This window comes from Choloepus didactylus, chromosome 27 (genome assembly GCF_015220235.1).
Source record: "Choloepus didactylus isolate mChoDid1 chromosome 27, mChoDid1.pri, whole genome shotgun sequence".
Taxonomy (NCBI): Eukaryota; Metazoa; Chordata; class Mammalia; order Pilosa; family Megalonychidae; genus Choloepus; species Choloepus didactylus.
In genome coordinates, this window is record NC_051333.1 from 2,013,362 (window position 1) to 2,035,072 (window position 21,711).

Genomic DNA, 21,711 nt, shown 5'->3' on the forward strand with positions numbered 1-21,711 from the left:
GTATATAAAATTATATAAGAACATGGAGAATTTTATGTTTATAACTCACAGGGTTAACTTAATAATTTAAAATTTGTGTATACTAAAATAGAATATATATTCTCTTTCCAGTGTTCATAGAACATCTACAAAAATCAGTCCTGTACTTACGCACACACACACACACACACACACCAAATTCTAAAAAGTAGATACTTTCAACGCACATTTACCAATCCTAATAAAATATGAAGTTATATCATTTAGGATGCATTTGGTTGCAAGTTTACAAAATATCCAACTAAAAGTAACTTCAGCAATCGAGATTTATTTTTTTTACATACCAGGCATCAAAGAAGAGGCAGTTCCAGAAGTGGCCAAGTAGCGCAGTGTTGTCAGGGCTTTGGATCAGCTTCTCTGATGTCCCTGTTTTTCTCCTCTTCCAAGATGACCACAGCGTGTTCTCACAGTTAAATGTTTAAAAGCAGAAGTGAGAGGAGAGGGAGTCCTCCCAATATATGTCTCTTCTAAATGAGAAAAATCTCTCTCAGAAGTCCCAGAAGATCTCACTGGCCAACACTAGGACATACGGCCAACCCGAGCTGCACGGAAGCTGGAAAATTAGCACCTGACACCTTCCAATTCTAAGGCAAGACACAGACACTGCCAGTAAGATGGGGAGGTGTGTACAGCTGTTGGTAGGCAACCAATATTTGTCTGTGACAGAAGAAATGATAAAAAGATCATCCAAAATTTTAACAACTTGGAAATTAAGAAAATTTTATAAAATTAGATTACTCTTGGATTAGGAAGAAATGAAACTGCAATTACTATAAGATGACCATTTTCTATTTCATCATTTTCTGTTCTTATTTTTATTAATATGTTCTTTCATTGCCTGGGTGTTTGGCATTCTCTTTTCTGGCTTCTTGAATAGTACATTCAGTGTATTTGAGCATAGTTTTTCTACTTTCATATACACACACACACACACACACACACACACACACACATACATGCCTTTAAGGGCTATAAAAATTACTCAAAGTACAGCTTTTATCATATCCTATAGCTTTGTAAAACTCTTTATCTTTTCATTACCATCTATGGTAACTGCATAGTTTATTTCCTTGTTAGCCCAAGAGTAACTTGTCTATTTTTATTTTAATTTCCAAGAAAACTAACACATTTGGCTCTTGTTTTTTGTTGAAGTTATTTCACTGGTTAGAAAATGTGTGATTCTGTAAACTCTTGTAGAAAATTTTTTTCCCAACCTTTCCCCACTTTGACAATCATGCACTAAGAAATTTACATCCTTAAAATTCTCCTTTGATATGAATTTACTGGCTCAGGTTCTAGGATAAATTCTGAATAAAAGCATTCACACTTGCATTCAAGTCTTTCTCCAAGATGTAGAAGTAAGTTGTGATTAGCTTAAGATAAAGGGCTTTTTCCATTACTTCCATTCACATGGTTGCTTGCCAACATAAATTCTCTGATGAGTAATAAGGGATAAGTGCTGATGGAAGGCTTTTCCACATTTATTATATTCACTTGTGTTTCTCCATTCTGTATTCTCTTATGCTGAAGAATTGAATCATGACTTAAGATTCTCCCACATTCCTTAAGTTCATAGGGCTTTCCCTCACTGTGAACTACTTGGTGTTGAATCAGTTGTGAGCAGTGACTAAAGGCTTTCCCACACTCCTTACATTCATATGGCTTCTCACCTGTATGAATTCTATAATGTACTGTAAGATGTGAGACCCTTTTGAAGGCCCTACCACATACCTTACATTGGTAGGGTTTCTCCCCAGTGTGAATCCTCTGATGTTGCTTAAGTTGTGAGCTCACCCTAAAGGTCTTCCCACATACCTTACATTCATATGGCTTCTCGCCAGTATGAATTCTTTGATGTCGAATAAGAGTTGAGCCTTGATTAAAGGCTTTCCCACATTCCTTACATTCATAGAGTTTCTTGCCAGTATGAATAGTCTGATGTTGAATCAACTGAGACCGATGACTAAAGGTCTTCCCACATTCCTTACATGCGTAGGGTTTTTCACCTGTATGAATTCTATAATGTACCTTAAGATGTGAGAACCGATTGAAGGCCTTGCCACATTCCTTACATTGATAGGGCTTCTCACCAGTATGAATTCGCTGATGTTCAATCAGTTGTGAGCTTCGACTGAAAGCTTTTGCACAATCCTTACATTCATAGGGTTTCTCACCAGTATGAACCCTCTGATGTTGTATGAAATTTGAACCAGAATTGAAGGCCTTTCCACATTCATTACATTCATAGGGTTTCTTACCAGAATGAATATTCTCATGTTGAATCAGTCGTGAGCCATATTTAAAGGCCTTACCACATTCCTTACATTTATAGGGTTTCTCGCTACTGTGAATTCCTTGATGATTATTAAGGAATTCCTCTTGCCAGAAGTCTTTTCTGCATTCATTATATCCATAGGGTTTTTCTTCAGTATGAATTTTCTGATAAAATGTAACGGATGTTTGCTGGCCAAAAGCAGGAATTTCTTCATGACTGATGATCATTTGACTAAAATGTTCATCTGGATTCCTCTGTTGTCTGTCAGACTGCCCTCTGCATTCCCAGTCATCTTGTAATCTTGAGCACTCAAGATCATAGCTTGCAAGGCTTTCCATTATCTCCCACTGAGGTGATGCCACTTCATAAAAATGCTGCTTTGGAGATGGTACCTCGGTATCATACCCAGATTCTAATACTGAAAGAGAACAAAAAAAAAAAGCAAGTATGTTTTTTTTTTCCCCAGAAAAATGGAACATTTATAGAAAAGTGGAAGGTATAGACTCAATGCCTATAAGCTCTTTAATGTGGTTATTAGAATGGGCTAAGAGAAGAGGGAAAGAGGAAATGCTACAAATGAGATGGAGGAGATAGAGAAGGGTTATAAGAATAATTCTACAAAAGGAGCCGAGAGGTCACTCTGGTGGGCACTCTTACGCACACTTTAGACAACCCTTTTTAGGTTCCAAAGAATTGGGGTAGCTGGTGGTGGATACCTGAAACTATCAAACTACAACCCAGAACCCATGAATCTCGAAGACAGTTGTATAAAAATGTAGTTTATGAGGGGTGACAATGGGATTGGGAAAGCCATAAGGACCACACTCCACTTTGTCTAGTTTGTGGATGGATGAGTAGAAAAATAGGGGAAGGAAACAAACAGACAAAGGTACCCAGTGTTCTTTTTTACTTCAATTGCTCTTTTTCACTCTAATTATTATTCTTGTTATTTTTGTGTGTGTGCTAATGAAGGTGTCAGGGATTGATTTAGGTGATGAATGTACAACTATGTAATGGTACTGTAAACAATCGAAAGTACGATTTGTTTTGTATGACTGCGTGGTATGTGAATATATCTCAATAAAATGATGATAAAAAAAAAAAAGAATAATTCTAAAATGTTAGCACAGATCAGAATCACACCTGAAACATTTTTCTAATGGATGTTTCTATGAAACTCTAGAAAATGTAAATGTAACTTAGAGTGACAGAAAGCAACCCATGGGTTTCCTGGATCTGGGGGTATGTGGAATTGTCTCAGAAGAAGCACAAGGGAACTTTTCAGGGTGATAGAAATGTCCTCATTTTGATTATGGTGGTGGTTTAATGGGTGTATAAATTTGTCAACACTCATCAAAATATTACACTTAAAATAGTGCATTTTTTATATGAATTATATGCAATAAAGTGGATTTTAAAAATTGATAGGGAAGCATGGCTGGATCTGCATCCCACCTCAGCACTCAGAGGACAGGCAAGAGAGAGAATGAGCCAGAGGGCCATGATGGTGCATCTTTTTGCCAGGGGATGTGATGGTAGAGTGGGAGCCACTCTTACACATCCACTGGAAGGTGTAAAAACATGGCAAGAGTCGTCTTCTGTGATGCTTCTTATCTTTGACGTTTAGCTGAGTACTCTCTCCTGGACCTTTCCATTGCCTAAAGGTGATCTTGGATAAAGAAGGGCTTTGTTCCTTGTTTAGAGGATTAGCCCAAATTTAATGGGTGTGGCCCTTTCCAAAACAACATACTTTGCTGCTTATTCAAACTACAAGGGAAAAATGAATATTGTATTTGATCCTGATTCTCGCTAGATACACATGCTTTTGTCTGCCGTGGTAGGTTTTACTGCAGTCACAGCAACCAACCCACTTCCTTATCAAGACTTGGTTACAGCTCGATGCATGGAACCATAGAAAGTGATTGGGTGGTTCTGAATGTGTTCATAAAGTGTATCAGTCAGAGAGACTTAGAGGATTTTATAGGGGAATGTCTGCTTCATATGCATATCCGAGACTTAATCATTTTGTTATTTGTGAAAGTTTTAAGCAAAAATTACTGGGATACAAGACTGCTTCAAATATGGAAGATGATGAGTGAGAAAGAAGCATCAACCTTAACAGAAATGATGCTAGCTGCTGCTACTTCAAAAACTTGTATATCTACATGAAGTTGTAAGAACAAGACTACACAAAGAGGGAACAAAATATAGATCTTCTTTTCAGACAATAACTTTGGTTGCTCAAGAAGAAACCTATTAGTCTCCTTACCATGACCTAACGCTCACCTGGTAAGACAGATTCTAAGCACAGGTCTACCTAGTCAATGGTTAGCACCATCTGTTTGGCAGCCTACAAAGAAGGAACACCAAGAGAGTATAGTGGGCCATGGAATATCAAAGCCAGCATGGTGACAGAAGAAAAATAGTTTGGGAACATGTAAGTATGCCTAAATGGAATTTCGTTTGTAGGAATTAAAGTGATCCCATGAAAAGACCAAGATGGCATTTTCTCAACCATGTTCTACCTGACACAGTTGAGTTCTATTGATGTACGGGAGAGTGTACTGTTATTTCATGAGCACTTTCTCACTCTTGCAATCAAATGCATTTCTAATTATATACTGTACTATAACAATCCCCTAATAGTAGTGTCAGTCACTACCTTCTGGTTTCTGTTCAATTTGTCATAAAATTACAAAATAGCAATAATAATGAGATGCTCAATAATAATCTCACATTTCTCTGACAGGACTTGGCACAGTATTTTAAAGTCACTTATTTGGTATTAGTATTTGCTGGTTTGGACAATCAGTGAACTTGTCTAAAAATCTTGTATATTCTTAGCAATAAAATATTTGTTTCCACTTCTAACAGGTACTCAATGTTTAGCATAATATGGACATTTAAATTGCTAGTTAACAGATTAAGCTGAAGTGTAAATAATCTGAGACTCTCCCTTTATCCAGTGTATGGGTAGATGAGTAATAAAATAAAGACATGCATGAAAAAAAGGTAAATAGTTTGAGACAAAATAAACAAATGTTGCTTCTTGGCCATTTCCATGACTTGACCATGTCCTTACGTCTTCTCTAACTTTATGGTACATGAAGACGGCTAGAATGCAACTGTCTTTTCAGTGATTTATTAGTTATGAACCTGAATTATCACCCACTTATCATACCTACCTGTCATTTACTTCAAGGGGCAAAAATTGACCACTTCTGAATTTTACTCCAAAGTGCTTTCCCATTTAAGCATTTGAATCTTTGAATTATTTCCAGCAGATCTGTATAAATTACAGATATTTCATAGAGAACATGGTAATTTTCAATTTTGCCCTTACAAGTTTCCTCAATAGTATCATCTGGCCAGCATATATAAACATAGAAGAGGCCTTCTGCTGAGTCAGCAGTTAGTGATTTTAACTGAATTATAGTTTTGTAAATGAACAAAGTACTTTCAACAAGAAATTTATTCTGCCTGAATTTCCTCAGTGGTAAATTATAGGAAGATTCAAGTTAATGCAAGTTAATACATTGAGCAAATACTGCTATTGAGTTCAATGGTACCTTTTAATACTTCAAGTACACATCATGTTCACAGTGGCCCTAAAGAAGATGTCACTGTAATTCTGTTAATACAGATGTTGCTATACTGGTGTCTAAACATGTACAATTAAACTGCAGAGTGGTATTCATTTCAGTGTATGTGAACTTGCATTTTGTACAATGTCTTTATCTTAAGAATGACTCTTTATGAAATGTACTTTGTGACCTTTTTAGGGAACGAGAGAGTTAGAGAATTCCATGTTGAGATTTTTCTTAAAAACCATTGGTCCCGTATTAGGCAGAAACAGCGTTCAGAGCGCTCTTCTGGATTTTCAATGGGTTGTTTTGGACATCTTTAATATAACGTTACTATAGTGCCCCTATATTACTGAAAATTGCAGTATGTCCTTGCAGGGTTTCTCTGCTGTCAGCAATGAAACAAAGTATCCTTTTAAATTCTCCCACTTTTCAAATTTATTGTAGTAAACAGTTATTGGATGATTCTGAGGTGCTCTGATTGAAATTAAAAATATTCCAAAATATTTGGAAGACTAAGGGTAAGTTTAGTCTCTCTGGGCTTGGGATTCTTAATTACCTTTTATGATCAAATTTCAGCTTTGGAATTTATTGTGAGGAACATACTGAAACATAAAAACAGGGATTTTAAATAAATCTATAGAGAAAGTCTCAATCTAGTATTTGCATTTATATTTGCCATTATACTGCCTAATACAGTGTCACTTGCCTTGTGAAGACTGAGTGTAGGATAGGACTTTCTCTAATCTTAATGAGTACAGAAATCAACAAACGATTAGGAATGATATGAAAACTAGTAGCTAAGGAACATGTTTAGTGTAGCACCTTTATAACAAGCGTCCCTCAAAGATGAACATGTATTCCCATCCTGTTTGTATGAAGCAAGTAAAACCTAGGTTGACCCTCAGTGCACTATATCCAACTATTACTTATAAGTGAGTATATGTATATGCTGGAAGAAAAAGAGATCTTAGTGTCTTTGATTTTGTTTCTTTGTGCAACAACCAGAAGGGAGCAATGAAGTTTGTTTTTAATTACGTGTTTTTTCCAAAGCACAACCTGCAGAAGTTTACGTTATATATGACAGTAATAATTGAAAGACAACAACCCAAAAGCTATATATAAAAGTTTTAAATAAAGTTTGTCTCCAAAATATTTTGTTGGAGTGATTTAAAAATTGATTCAAATGTTTAAAAAGGGGAAAAAAATCATATTCAACACATTAGAAAGGTTTTTTGTTTTGTTTTCATCTGCTTTTTGATTGGATGATTGTTTGTATTTCTGGTATAAAGGCAGTCAGGCAGTCAGCACCCTTCAGGCTGGCAGGTACTTCTAGGACAGACTCCTTCCAGAAACTGAACTGAACTTGTTCAGGTCAAAATAGTAGATACTTAAAGAAGATCCTGCAATACTCTTAACAGGGCAGCAGATGGAACTCATATCTGTTAGCTCAAGGAAACAGTTGCCTGAGATTCAGAATCCAAATCTGAGAATTATCAACTCTGTGACTGAGACACCATAAAGTACTTTATAAAAAACTTCATCACCAAAGCCTTCTCTTACCTCCCAGTGGGTATATAACTGCAGAACCAACTTCACTAGATGGGACTCACAAGGAATTGATTTTTAACTTCGAAACCATGAGGAAATACCATTAGATTACATAATCCTGCCTTTTGTCTCTTAAGAGACCTAATGGAACTATGGAACAGCATTATTTTTACTAGGATCAAGAGTTTGGGCTATAAAAAATAATGGATGGTTAATCTTTTACTAGAGTATCAACATTACATCACTTTTTGATTCATTTTTAATTACTAAGAACGCTGATTTGAATTTGACAGGTTTAAATGCTAGAAATTAGTCTACCTCTAACTTTTTCAGCACTGTTCACGCCCAGTGCTAAGCTCTCTACAGGCTCTTCTGCTCAGTCTGTTAGTACAACGGGGATCTCTTTTGAGCTGATAAATAAAATAATTCATCCTTTTGCTCCTTCAATAGTGATCATGACTTTACTATTCCTAAGAATATAGATATTTCTGAATCATTTGAATTGCAAGGATTTTTAATATTTAAAACACCATGTTCTAAGGAATTCTTGGGGAATCCATTAACAAAACTCCTATCTTCCTGTTGGAAAAATTATCCTTTCCATTCTCCCTCCACCTCCAGTCCCCCATTATCTCATTCCTTTTACTGGGAAGAGGCTGGGATCATAATCTATGCATCTTGGATGATATGTTATTTTTAAAATGTAATGGGAGAGCAAAACAGGAAAAAAAAAGTAGTTAAAACAACATACTAACTTCCTGCCACCTTGAATCTCTTCTCCATCAAACCCTTATATCTGCCGTTAATCTATACATTGACTTTTATGCTGCTACTTTTATAAACTGAAAATTCTAATTTCAATTACTTTGTGTGTGTTAAACATTTTGAATATGTACCCATGCATATTAAATTATGACTGATCAGTTGTAGCTAAACAGTCAACTTCTTAAGAGTTGGATCTTTTGACCATTTATGTACATGGTGGTAAATTATCTGCATTTATGTTAACTAGCTGACTTTTATCTGAATTGTTAAAATTAAAAAAAAATAAAATGTGCCTATTAAAAAAAAAATTATGGGGATGTATCCAATGGGACCCAGGACTGGTTTGAAAGGGTTCTCACTGGCTAAATTTGGAAAAGTATGCACACTGTGATAAATATTGATAATGGGTTATAATATGAATAAAATAAGAAACAGTGTTGAAAAAGAGAACCAAGAATTCTGTACCTGGCAAAACTGTCTTTCAAAAATGAGGGAGTTACTAAGACATTCCAAGATAAACAAAAGCTGGGGGGTTGTCACCCCTGACCAGCCCTACAAGAGATGTTAAAGAGAGTTCTGCAGGTTGAAAGGAAAGGACACTAGACAATAGATTGATAAAAGAAATAAAGATCTCCAGGAAGGGTAACAACATAGGTAAATATAAATGCCAGTACTATTGTATTTTTGATTTGTAACTCCACTTTTTACTTCCTGTAGGATCTAAAAGCCAAATCCATAAAATGTAATGAGAAGTCAGTGGTTTTGAACTCATAATGAATAAACATGCAATTTGTGAAAAGAACTATATAAAGGTGGGAGGGCTGGAGGAGTATAAAAACATTGTGTATATTATTGAAGTGAAGTTGGTATCAAAGAAAATGAAACTGTTATAGATTCAGGGTGCTAAATTTAAGCACCGTAGTAACTACAAAGAAAATATCAGAGAATATGCAAGCTCATATAGACAGAAATTAGAGTACAGGTTACTAGTAGTAGGAGGTAGGGGGAATGGGGAATTACTGCAAAATGGGTGTAGGATTTCTGTTTGGGGAGATGGGACAGTTTTAGTAATGGAAGGTGGGGAGGGCACTGCAACATAATGAATGCGATGAATCCCACTTAATGGTATGCTTGCGAGTGGTTAAGACAGGAAATTTTACGTTGTATGTATGTTCCCATAATAAAAAGGAAAAAAGAGCAACTAGAGACAATGACAATTAAAGGTAATAAAACACGATGCAGGACCTAACAAGGGAGAAGAGGAAGGCTCAAAAGGACATTATTGGGATATAAGAAAAAAAATGGAATAGATGGTAAGCTTTGTATCAATGTTAAAATTCTTGACTTGGATAACTGCACTTAAGGTTGTTACATAAGTGAATATCCTTGTTCTTAGGCAATGTCCATGGCAGTATTAAGGGTTCAAGGAACATGATGTATACAACCTACATTCAAGTGTTCAGAACATGGATTGACAGACAGACAGAAGGACAGACAGACAGATGGATTCACCAACTGATAGACAGATAAAATCTTACAGCAAATGTGGCAAAATGTTAAAATGGGTGGATCTGTGTATCTGGGGGGATAAGGGCGTGTTGGATTTCTCTGTATGTAGTCTGTATTATTTTTATAACTGTTCTGTGAGTTTGAAAGTATTTCAGAATTAAAACTTTAAAAAAAAAAAAAAAACAGCTCATAATGACATACCACTTCATACCTACTAGGATGGATATAATTTTTTAAAAATGGAAAATAAGTGTTGGCAAGGATGTGGAGAAATTAGAACTCTGGTACATTGCTGGTGGGGATGTAAAATGGTGCAGCTTCTGTGGAAAATAGTTAGGCAGCTCCTTGAAAAGTGAAACAGAGCCTAGGAGGAAGGAGACAACTGAGTGGGGGTGGCGGGAGCAGGGAGGCTGGAGAGGTGAGCAACATGGCTGAGAGGTGGGCGGGAGTGTTGCCTTGGCAAATGGAAAGAAGCAGCCGTATTAAGACATTAAGTATTTTGACACGTGGGGAGCAGGTGTGGCACCACTTATTAACTTCTGAAGTCCACACACGATGGACCAATAGTCTTAATGGAACAGACGATGACGGAGCAACCCGACTGGATGATGAGGAGCAGCCGCTCACTGCACTGTCACTGATGTTGGTTTGAGAGACTACTGCGACTTCTGTGGTGGGAAAGGCATTAAGACAAAAAGTCCTTCTGAACAGCACACAGAGAACAATAAGGATATAAATATGAAGCATGTCTTGAAGTTGTAGAAACGCAAGGATGCATGCCCCTAAAGCAAGACTCAGGGAAGTGTGGAGAAAACCGAAGGAAGCTGACTTGACCCACCAGTGGGAGAGCTGTAAGAGAGCCGGCACATGAATACTCTAAGAGCACGCAGCCATCTCAGTGTTGGTATGGACACGTCTCTTTCGATATCAGGATTCTTTACTGCTAATGTAAACAGTTATCTTTGTAATAGTCATAATGAGCAAATCACTGAACCATTTCTCAGCACAATTCCCTAATAGTACAATGTTTAGACTGCTATGGTAATAACATCTTTTAATTCTAAAAACATACCCAATGGATAAAAGAATAGATTGTGAAATATATCTATCTATATTATATATAGATATATACATATGCATATGTCATATATATGGGTATACGTACTGGTTTCTATAAAAATCTATCATGGAATAATATCAGTTTTAGGGAGGGGACATTATTTTCTTGTACATATATTTACATATATTGCCTTTTGATGACAGTGATTTTTAAATTAAAAAGATATTTGACTAGTGTGTATAATGTTGATTTACAGTCTGACTCTCCTGATGTACCTCTTTTCTTAGTCTTTCCCTTCCTGATCCCTCATCCCAAGAAACCTAGAAATAAAATGTCGGATATGAAAATTTGCATCAGATAAGTGAAAAGCATGACAAAATTCTATTTTATAATGTACAAAGTAAATATATAAATTGGAGGGTTGAGAACCATAGTTTGGTGGATCTGTGTTTGCAACATGGATAACCTGACTTTGTATAAACTATTTACAGTGAGGCTGGAGGTGACAGGCCATGGAGTGGGCTCCAGGCCAAGTCCCCTGGCCAGTCTTTCCAGATGCATCAAGTTCGAGATGCCTGATGAATGTCCAAGTGGAGATGCTAGGAAGGCAGATGGATATAGAGATCTGGAGTTTAAGGGAGAAGCTAAAGGTAAAGATACTGATTTGTGTTGTTCAACTGTGGTGATGGAAATGTTTTGTATCTGTGCTGTCTAAAACAGCAGCCACTAGCCACAACGTGGCTACAGAGCTTTTAAAATGTACCAAGTGCAAATGAGGTACTGAGTTTTTAAATTTATTTAATTTTAATTAACTTAAATTTAAATGGCCACATGTGGCTAGTGAACCTGTATTGGACAGTGCAGGTTTGAACGATATTTGTAGCATAAAAGAGAAGACCCGCGGAGAACGGAAATAAACAGAAAAGAAGAGGCTGAGGCCCGTGCACTGAGTGCTTCGACGTTTACAGAGGATGAGGAACAGCCACCAAAGGAGGCTGGGGAGTGTTTAATGAGGTAAACAGAGAACCCAAAGGTAGTGATGAACTAAATATACCGAAAGGTTTCAGGAAGAAAGGAGCAATCACCTCTGTCAACTGCCGATGACAAGCTGAGGAAGATGGCGACTGAGACCTGAACTCTGAGGGAAAATTTTCTGACTCAGAGGTCCTGCTTCTTCCCAACGGCCTGGACTGTTACCTGCAGTGGCTTCCCCTTCCCACTGATGCCTCACTCACCTGGGCCTGGACCTCCTGGTGCTGCACCCCTCTCCACCGTCCAGGGCTCTTCTCCTTGCTCCAGGAAGGCGATCACATCGGGTTTGGAAATGGCAACCCCTGGATATGAGAAAAAACATGCATCCTGGTTATGGTGTGGGGGCCGCAGAACTCAGATCCAGAACCTGGTCACCGAGCAGGGGAGAGATGCAGGAAGGTTTGTGTGAAGGTCGCCTGGGGCTGGGAAAGACGGGGCATCAGCTGATGGAGCTGCCCTTTAACCACTCAAAAACGACCAACCACTCAGGAAACTGAAAGGCCCCCAGAAGTTGACAAGGAAGGAACGGACATCGCTGAGGGTAATCTCCAACTGAAAAGCCAGTTCACCTCACCCAGGGAGACCAGATTGCTGAACGTCTCCAGCATCACGTCCCTGTACAAAGCCTTCTGAGCAGGTACCAGCTCTTCCCATTCTTCTTGGGAGAAGACTACCGCCACATCGCTGAACAGCACTGACCCCTGGAACAAAAACCATGTATACTTATGTATATTTCAAAGAAAAGTTTCACAATGAGATGAGAGGAGACAGGTGAGGTCTTTGAGGGAAGGGTGGGTGGTAAACAAGAAGGCTGGGGCGGGAGGCCCCTGGTGTGAGTGGGTGTTAAGAAGGAAATAGGCATGAGTAAAACACAATGTCCAAATATTCTTGAACATTCCTTTTTATTAAAAACCAAAAGCTCTTGCATGCAGTTCTGGGACAAAAACTTAAATCCACCTAAGGGAGTTTTCCCAGTTCTAAGAAACGGTATAATAAAGCACGTTGCCCACCCTGTGCTTGGCACGGAATAAAGTCTCAATTTCAGACCTATCATTTCTACCTTTAGGGAATAATAACAAGAAAAGAAATTTTGATGGACTTTCCCCAAATATTACATAAAATTTCTATCTTAAAAATTAGGATTTTCATTACATTGAGAATGTCTTGGAGACATGATGTCAAAACAGATTACAACATTTTTCCTTATGAGAAAAAATTTGAATAAAGATCACTTTTATTGACTGTATTCTTTTTTACTAAGTGAGAAGAATGACTCAACTGTTCTCTTATTTTGCATCCAGCAGCTGGATCAGATTTCTAAGGCTCTTCCAAGCTCTGACCATCCAGACTCCGAATAGTTCATTCATCTAACTGATCTTCTCACTTGCTATCATCCACCAGCCCCAGCTCTGCACTCTCCTTGTTCTTGAGCTGAAGGAAGCTGGTGGAGATGAGTCCAGATTCAAATACTCTGTTCAACCTCAAAATGGACCTTAATCTGGCATCTAATCTCTCTTGGAATCCTAGATAAGCCCAAGTCACACACCCAATCTTCAAACCTCCCCAAATCAGATCTTACTACACACTGAAATTAAGACCAACCAGGAACACCTCCCATGTGTGATCTGTCATAGATACGTATCTCCATCTCATGATACCTCAGCTCCTACAAGGGAAGCTCTCAGTTTCCTCCAAAGAAATGGATTTCTGCCCCATCAAGCCATCAGGAGATGCAAATGTACAGAATGAATCCATGGGTGATGGTCAGAGAGAAGGGGGCACATGGAACTTGGAGAGGGTATTAGCTGCCTGGTCCTTTTCCTCCTTAAAATGGGAGCTTCTGAGAACCAGATTCCTGAAATGGCACCCCAATGAGAAGTTTCAGGAAAAGGAAAGCAAATATTTACATGATTTTAAAACTCACAAGGGACATGACTTTCAGAATTTTAAGAGCTGACGAGTCCTCTTCCTGGTTCCTATCTTGGGGGACCGACTCCTGATGTGGCAGAGCTGGGGAGAGGAAAGAGCAAAAATGAGAGGCCAGGATTGCCTTGCAGCTCCCAGAATGCCAAAGTTACAACTCATATCCCTTTGTCCCCCACCACCACAAATTAGAGGGAGTCAGGACAAATTCTGGTCTTCATCCAACCCCAGGAAACCAAGCTTTAGCTCCTGCAAGGAGACCAGGAATCAGTGGTCTTCTTCTATCCCATTTCCCCAAAGTACCCAGAGATTCTACCTTGTTGCTGATGCAGGCTTAGTAGAGGCCGCCTTGGTGCTCGAGGACAGGAATACTGTCCTCAGGCCAGGGAGCACAGAGGGCCTGCCTGATCTGCACAGGCCACGCCCTGGATCAAGTCTCCAGAGAATTAGGCTGTTTAACTCCCATGCCCAAAGTCAACACCTTCAGAAGTCTCCCTGGCTGTTTTCCCAACCTCCAAACTCTTAAAGGGCCCCAGTGCCCCATTTAAGCCTTCTTGGATATCACTGTGTGGACCCTGCCTTGAGTCAACAAATGGAATGGGGATGCAATGCACAAAGCTGCATGCACAAAAATATCCGCTAAAGAATAGAACCAAAAGTTACTACACCACTGTCCACAAGTGGGCAAGTGGTGGAATCATTTTTAGCACAATCATATAATGAAATGCCAAGCAACTATCAAAAATAATGTTGGGCAACATTAATTGAGGAGAAAAGATAATCACAAATGAAGCCTTTGTACAATGTGAGAAAATTCAGCAAAAAGAAGTCAAACCAATCCCTCAGTGACACGTGGGCTAACAACGGCAAAAATGGAAAACATCCTAATATTAAAAGTAATGTCACTTAACCCCTTCTTGAGTTCATCAATAAGTAGTATTTTGTAAAGGAACTTAGGACAGAGCCTGGGGCATTACAAATATTTAATTCTAATTAATGTTTAAATGAAATAATTACATGTGTTGCATAACATTCGGTAATTTTCCTTATTATGACCACATTTATAAGCATTATTTGTATTAGCTGTGTAATATTCCGTTTCATGGATAGCAGGTGATTTACTCAACCATTGCCCCACTGTTGGCACAAGGATTTTGAACAAGATCATCTAAAACGTTTCCAAGTCTCTGCTTCCGTACTGGTAGTTCTAAGTCTTTTGGGGTCTTACAAGACTTGGTCCTAGATTGAAAAAAAAAAAAAAAAGCACGCATGCAAATGCATGCAAACCGTCCGCCTACATTCTCAGGGAGTTAGAGATCCGAACAAGCGCCTGAGGGGTCCACGGGACGCAGAAAGGGGGCGCCAGCGGGAACGCACCGCGGAGGCCGACGGGATATGTAGTCCAGGGCCTGAAAGCCGCGGAGCGACGCTGAGGCTAGACATCCCGGTTCTCCCCAGGCCCGAGGCCGGCTCGGCTGCAGCGCCAGCCCCCGCACGGGCCCCGGAGCGCCTCGCAAGCTCCGGAACCGCTCACCTGCCGCCTCGTTGGGTCCAAGTCCCGCCGCGACCGCGCTCCCCGCAGCCCGGGGTGCAGTGGCTCCTCGAGGCCGGCGGACTTGCCGCCGGGAACCGGAAGATGGCGCAGACGCACAACGCACCGCCGGCGCGGCCTCGCGATTGGGCCGGCGTCGCGTTGTCTTCTGGGAAATGTAGTCTCTGGGCGCCCGGGTCGTGGCCGTCGGGTTTCGGGTGGGCGGGTGAGCGAGGGCGTGAATGGCCGTGCGCCGCGGGCGCTGGTTCTCGTGGCGCTGTGAGACGGGGCTGGTTATGACCCGCGAACTGTGTGTGACAGCACACGTTTGAACTTGATTTCGGAGCACAGTTAGTTGTTTGTGAAAGTGTTTGTGAAAATGCTTCTCGGATGTAAAGTCACCCCTGCTGTGGGGCAGCCATCCCACCTGAATGTGTGGAGGGAGAAAAAGCCTTCGAGTTTACCTGGTAACTAATTGAAAACTTCATTTCTGTGTCGAAATCAATGTAGGCTTATAATCAAGGAGAATGCAAAATTAAAGTTTTAAATAAGATGGCAAGGGGGTTCCGGTTATGGGGTGGCGTCTCAGCCGAGTCCCAAACCGCCGTCCTCCTCTGCTTCGGGGACTTGGGCGGGAAAGTGCGGGGAAGTGCGGGGAAGCCCGAACTGCACACACCCGCGCAGGGTGCTGCGCTGCCCACGGGGCGCGCGTGCCCTGGGTGCCGGTCAGGCTGGGTCCACGCTGCCCCACGTGGCACCGTTCGTCCCCCGGGCAGGCCCAGAGTCCCGAGTTCCCGTCTCTTGATTTGGTCCTGTTTCCCTCGGACGGTGACCTCTATGGTTTGGCAGTTTGGAGTGTGGACTCTGGAGCTGGGTCGTCTGGGCTTCCGTACAGTTTGCCTCAGTTTCCTCATTTGAAAACGAGGGTGATGATGGCACCTACCTCCTTGCGCTGTTGAAAGGACGAAACGAGTTAATGGGTGTAAAATGTTGCTGCCTCTTGTGAAAGCAGAATGATGCAAACCTAACGCTTCTGTCCCTGAAGATGCTGTTTCCAACCTGCATTGCTCTTTAAGGCAGCACTTCCCTTGCGGGCACAGTAATGTGGTGGAAAGAGCACTCATTTTAGAGTCAGACAGCTGGGGGTGCAAATACCTTCTTGGCAATTTACTGGTCCTACTGGTTTTTACTGATCTTAGTTTTTTGATTCATAAAAGGAAGCATGAAATGCTGGGCTTGCAGCTTTGTGCTGACGATCAAATAGAAGCATGTAATAAAATCAAAGGACTCAGAACTTAGGTGTTTCTGAGTCCTGATATTAAGAGACAACTTTTCAGCAAGGATGGTTGAATTTCATGCTGTGAACCTACAGCTCAAGGAGACGGAGTTGTAAATTTGTCCTGCTTGCCCTTATTCATGGTACAGGACAGTGTTATGAGCTTGAGAACAGAGGGGAGCTGCAAGAAGTAATGATCTTTTCTACATTCACTGACCCTGGGAAGGGATGACTAGCTCTCGTTTCCCTCTGACGCCCCACTGTCGGTGTGTGTGTGCGTGCGCGCGTGTGCACGTGTGTGAGAGAGGAAGAGACCAACCTGGTGCGAAGTCAGCCTTCTTCCCGGGTAGCTTTCTATCGCACTATTTCTACGTTTTCAGAATTGTTAATTTTCTGCAGAAGAATTTAGAAATTGATGAAATGGCCACTTCAATTCTGAGAATTTTACCTTGAGTGTAAAAGAAGTCTATTAAATTATTTCTCTGTTATTTGGAGAACTGTTTCCATTTCACAAATGACTTTTTAGAAGATCTGATTCCATAGAAACGTCATAATTGCAAAAAAAGTTAGAAAATACTCATAAACAAAAAATAAATTAAACGTGGTTCATAATGCCACAAACTAGAGACAATCACAGTTAAAATTTGAGGCATAATTTTCCCAACTTGTTCTACTCAGTTGTTTACCTTTCTATTTATCTTTCTATTTTTTACTTACCTTTCTATTTTTATATTATACTCTTTAAAAGGAGCACATGCCACATAGTTTAAAAAACTGCTTTTCCTACCTGAAATTGATCATGAACATATTTCAGATATTAAATACTTCTCTGTAATTGAATTTTCTGGGCTCTCCCTTTCCACTCTTTCCGTGTCAGCACTTACACTGGTTTAATTAGTCTCCTTATCTGGCTTCTTTTCCAACTATTCTCCCCTCACTCTGTCCCAGCCACACTGACCTCCTTGCTTTCTTGAACAAGCCAAGCAAGCTCCAACTGTCCTTCTCCCTGGAATACTCTTCTCCCTTTATCTGCTTGGTTCTTTCAGTCTTGACTCAGATTTCACCTTAAGGAGTCCTCTGACCATCCTATTTAAAATGTCAACCCAATACCTATAATCTAATTACAAAGCTTCTAATCACTGCCCATGTTTGGTTACATTTTCTTTCAAACCTCAATCTGTCCATACACAAACATGAAAGTGTATTTTTTTTCAACACAAAAATACTGGCAAATTAATATCTGGGTGATGACTTTTGTGTTTTTACTATTATGTATATTAGAAATATTCACAATTCAAAAATACAATAAAAACCATGAAAATGGTCCCCTCAGTAATGTGAAAATTAGGCTATAACAAAATTGGTGATTGGTTCTGATCCTCAACAGCATCCCCTGGTGATTTCATTGGTGTTTCATTTCATTAAACCGCACAGAAGTGTGGCCCTTCATTTCACGCTATTGACATTTTTGGATTCTGCGTATGATGTTATAACAGGGTTTTCCTTTAAATCCCACATTAATTGTTCAATCCTAAAAAAATACATTCTTTATTTAACAATATAAAGGGAAATCCTTTCCATGGCAGTAAAGAGAACTGTACATCATTATTTTTAATGGTGAATAGTGTCCCAGTATAATATTTTTCACCAGTTCTCCGTGGAGGGACATCTAGGTTTTTTCTAACATTTTACCTTCATAAGCACCTTGCTTACCCCAGTCTAACCATGAGAAAACAGACAAATCCCATTTGAGGGACATTCTACAAAATACCTGACTACCACTCCGCAAAACCTTCAAGGTCATTAAAAACAAGGAAAATCTGAGAAACTGTCGCAACCAAGAAGAGCCTAAAGAGACAAGACTACTTTAATGTAATGTAGTATCCTGGATGGGGTCCTGGAACCGAAACAGGGTATTAGATGAAAACTAAGGAAAATCTGAAAAAAGTATGTATTTAGTTAATAAAAATATATCAATATTGGTTCATTAATTATAATAAATTAACAAAATAATGTAAGATGTTAATAATGGATGTAAGGTATATGAGAACTTTCTGTACTATCTTTGCAATTTTTCTGTAAATTTAAAACTCCTAAAATAAAAACTTAATAAAAGTCTTACCATTACTTTTTCAAAGTATGTGTGTGTATTCCCTTGTTGTGTTTGCTGAGTGGGCCTAGAAGCAATGTTGGCCCAGGAACAATGAGCCTACCTAGTGCCACAACCTTGGTTTCTATATACCATTCTCTAATAAAAGGAATCAAAGCTTCTTGGGGAAATGTCTGATTCCAGGACTGGAGTAGGGAAAATAAAAGATGAGTATAGAATAACTTGTTTTGGCCAAAATTAGGGAAATGCTCAAAAAATAGGGAGGATTGCTGCTTCCAACTGTAATGGCATAATGGTGCTGAACTTGCCGTCCCACTCTAAAAAAAATAGAACACTAAATATATGAATAAAGGAAAGGTATTTCAAACATGAGACAACAGGTAGTGCAGGACTACGATCCCTGAGAGAAGGGAAATAAGTGAATTAAGTCTTGCGGTTGCAATGCTCCCTGAAGGTATATTCCAGATCACAGTGCAGGGAGGAGGAAGCTTAGCAGAACACAGCAGTCTCACAGAGTCGAGACAAACAGTGGAGGTTGCGAAGGCTGAAGTGCTGGAACTTGTGGGGTAGAGGGCAGAATAAGAGTGAGCTACTCAGAGAAAATGGTCCTGAAATATGCATTGGATCGCCGTGAGTTTTTGACAGAAAGCTAATCTCTGCATGTGTAGGGTGAGACTCCATAAAACGAGGAAAAGAAAACTACATTGGATTTTCAACCAGCCAGAGTGGAGGGACTTTGTTGAACATATAATACCACAGAAGAGTCACACCTTAGTAGTAGGCTTAAAGAATAAAGGCTACTGGCCTAACAAAGCTTAAAATCAAGCCTCAAAATAATACGGCAGATTCAAAGCTAACTGCCTAAGAAAACAAAATTAAGCACTCTTTAAAGGAAGACAAAAAAATCCAGACACTGAAGAGTTTGGTTGCATTTACAGTATCCAGCATTCAATGAAAATTACTAGATATGCAAAGAATTAGGAAAATATGACCAAAAACCAAAAGAAAAAATTAGTCAATAGAAACAGCAAAGTGACTCAGTAGCCAAGAACAAAAACTTCAATTCAACCTCTTAAAATAAAATATGAACATAATGAAAAGTAGAGTAAAGACATAAAAAAGAATCAGCTGGAATTTCTAGAACTGAAAAATTCAATGGATGGACTGAGTAACTTATTGGACACTAAAGAGAATCTGTAGGAATCCATTTAAATGAAATTCTAGAATAGGCAAACTTATAGAGCCAGAAGGCAGATCAGTGGTTGCCTTAGTCCAGAGCTGAGGTTATTGCCTGTAAAAGAATAAGAAGGAGCAGATGATGGAAATCTTGCATATCCTTACTGGAGTGATGCTTCCAGGGATGTATAAGCTTTTCAAAGCTTGTTGAAGTACATAGTTGAAATGGGTGCATTTTTTGCATGTAAATTATACCTTAATAAAATGTATTCAAAAAAATTAAGAGGACCCAGGATTCAGCTTGAAGGGGCTTCCATGGGCTGAGATTGGGACCATTTCAGCATAAAGATGAATAATAGTAGTAATAGACTGTAACTCATTGAATAAAATATTTAATATGTCCATAGTAAAGATAAATAAGTAAATGAATAGATGAATGAAAAGAGAAAGAACATACATGTAGAATTCCAACTAATGTAGAATCACAGTTTAAAAAAACTGTTCTTCAACCATGTTAGTAGTAATTGATTCAGGCAGAAATCTTCAGTTGGTTATAAAACTATTGATGAAGGTTAACGGTGAACAGGGTATCTTTATAGTCTTAAATTACCTCCCCACAGATAACTTTTAGATACAAAAGGAAAACGATTACTTTAGAGTAACATAGCCATTAATGGAACAAATACATCCTATATCTCCGGACGTGATACTTTGGGTAGGATACAACATTTCTACACTGTATTATGGCCAAAAAATACATAACCTGAATTTAATGAAGACATTTTAAGCAATAAAGGGATATTCATAACCACAGACCTAAACTTTAAAATGTCACTGCCATAAAGATAAAGAAAGGTTGAAGATCTGTTCCAAAGATCCTAGATTGGATCCTGAATCAGGAAAAAAAAAAACGTTACTATGATGGTTAGGTTCATGTGTCAACTTGGCCAGGTGATGGTGCCCAGTTGTCTGCTCATGCAAGCACTGGCCTATCTGTTGCTGCGAGGATATTTTGTGGACTTAAATCATCGGTCCATTGATTGCATCTATGGCTGATTACATCTACAGTCAGCTAAGGGGAGTGTCTTCCGCAGTGAGATGTTGACCACTGAAGACCTTCATCAGAGTGCGAACTTGCAGCCTGCCCTAGGAAATTTAGACTCGTGCATCCCCACAGTTGCGTGAGACACTTATAAAATCTCATACTATTTACAAATCTCTCCTGTTGGTTCTGTTTCCCTAGAGAACCCTAACTAATACAGTTACAAAGTCCATTTTTGGAGTAAGTGGCAAAAAAGATGGCATATGGGTTGTATATTAGATAACAGTATTCTATGGAGGTTAAGTTTCTGGAGGTTGATAGTTGTCCTGTGGTTATGGAAAGGAGATACACATTGAAGTATTTAGGAGGACAGAATAATAGTGTCTAACAGCTTGCTCTCAAATGATATGGCAGAAATCATGATGATGTTTTCATTTCTCTTGGGTATATACCTAGGAGTAGAATTGCTGGGTTATATAACTGTTTAATCATTTAAGATAACAGACTTATCTCCTTCACTTCTGACGAATCTTTTCAGTAGATATAAAATTTTGGACTGGCATTTTTTTAAACACTCTAATGATGTCCTTCCACTGTCTTCCTGGTTGCATGGTTTCTGACAATATCTACTGTAATTTTTATCGTTATTCTTTTGTAGTCAATGTATTTTCTGCCCCTCTGGCTGCCTTCAAGATTTTCTTTTTGTCTTTGGTTTGTAGTAATTTTTAATGACATATTGTTTTAGTTTCCTAGCTGCTAAAACAAAAAAGCATACAGCTGGGAAGGCTTAACAACAGGAAATTATTGGCTCATTGTTGTTGAGACTAGGAGAAGTCCA

At 39.2% G+C, this 21,711-nt stretch overlaps 1 protein-coding gene and 1 pseudogene across 1 annotated transcript; one reads left to right on the forward strand and one right to left on the reverse strand.

The window, feature by feature from the left end:
* Window positions 1–291: 291 nt before the first annotated feature.
* Window positions 292–15,360, reverse strand: ZNF582 (zinc finger protein 582). The gene is given in 6 exon segments (XM_037818841.1): window positions 292–1,522; window positions 1,525–2,732; window positions 12,019–12,117; window positions 12,390–12,516; window positions 13,740–13,825; window positions 15,273–15,360. Coding segments are annotated over 5 exon segments (1,530 nt in total). The 5' UTR covers window positions 13,749–13,825; window positions 15,273–15,360; the 3' UTR covers window positions 292–1,435.
* On the forward strand, window positions 3,801–4,726 carry LOC119521804 (annotated as a pseudogene).
* Window positions 15,361–21,711: the final 6,351 nt, after the last annotated feature.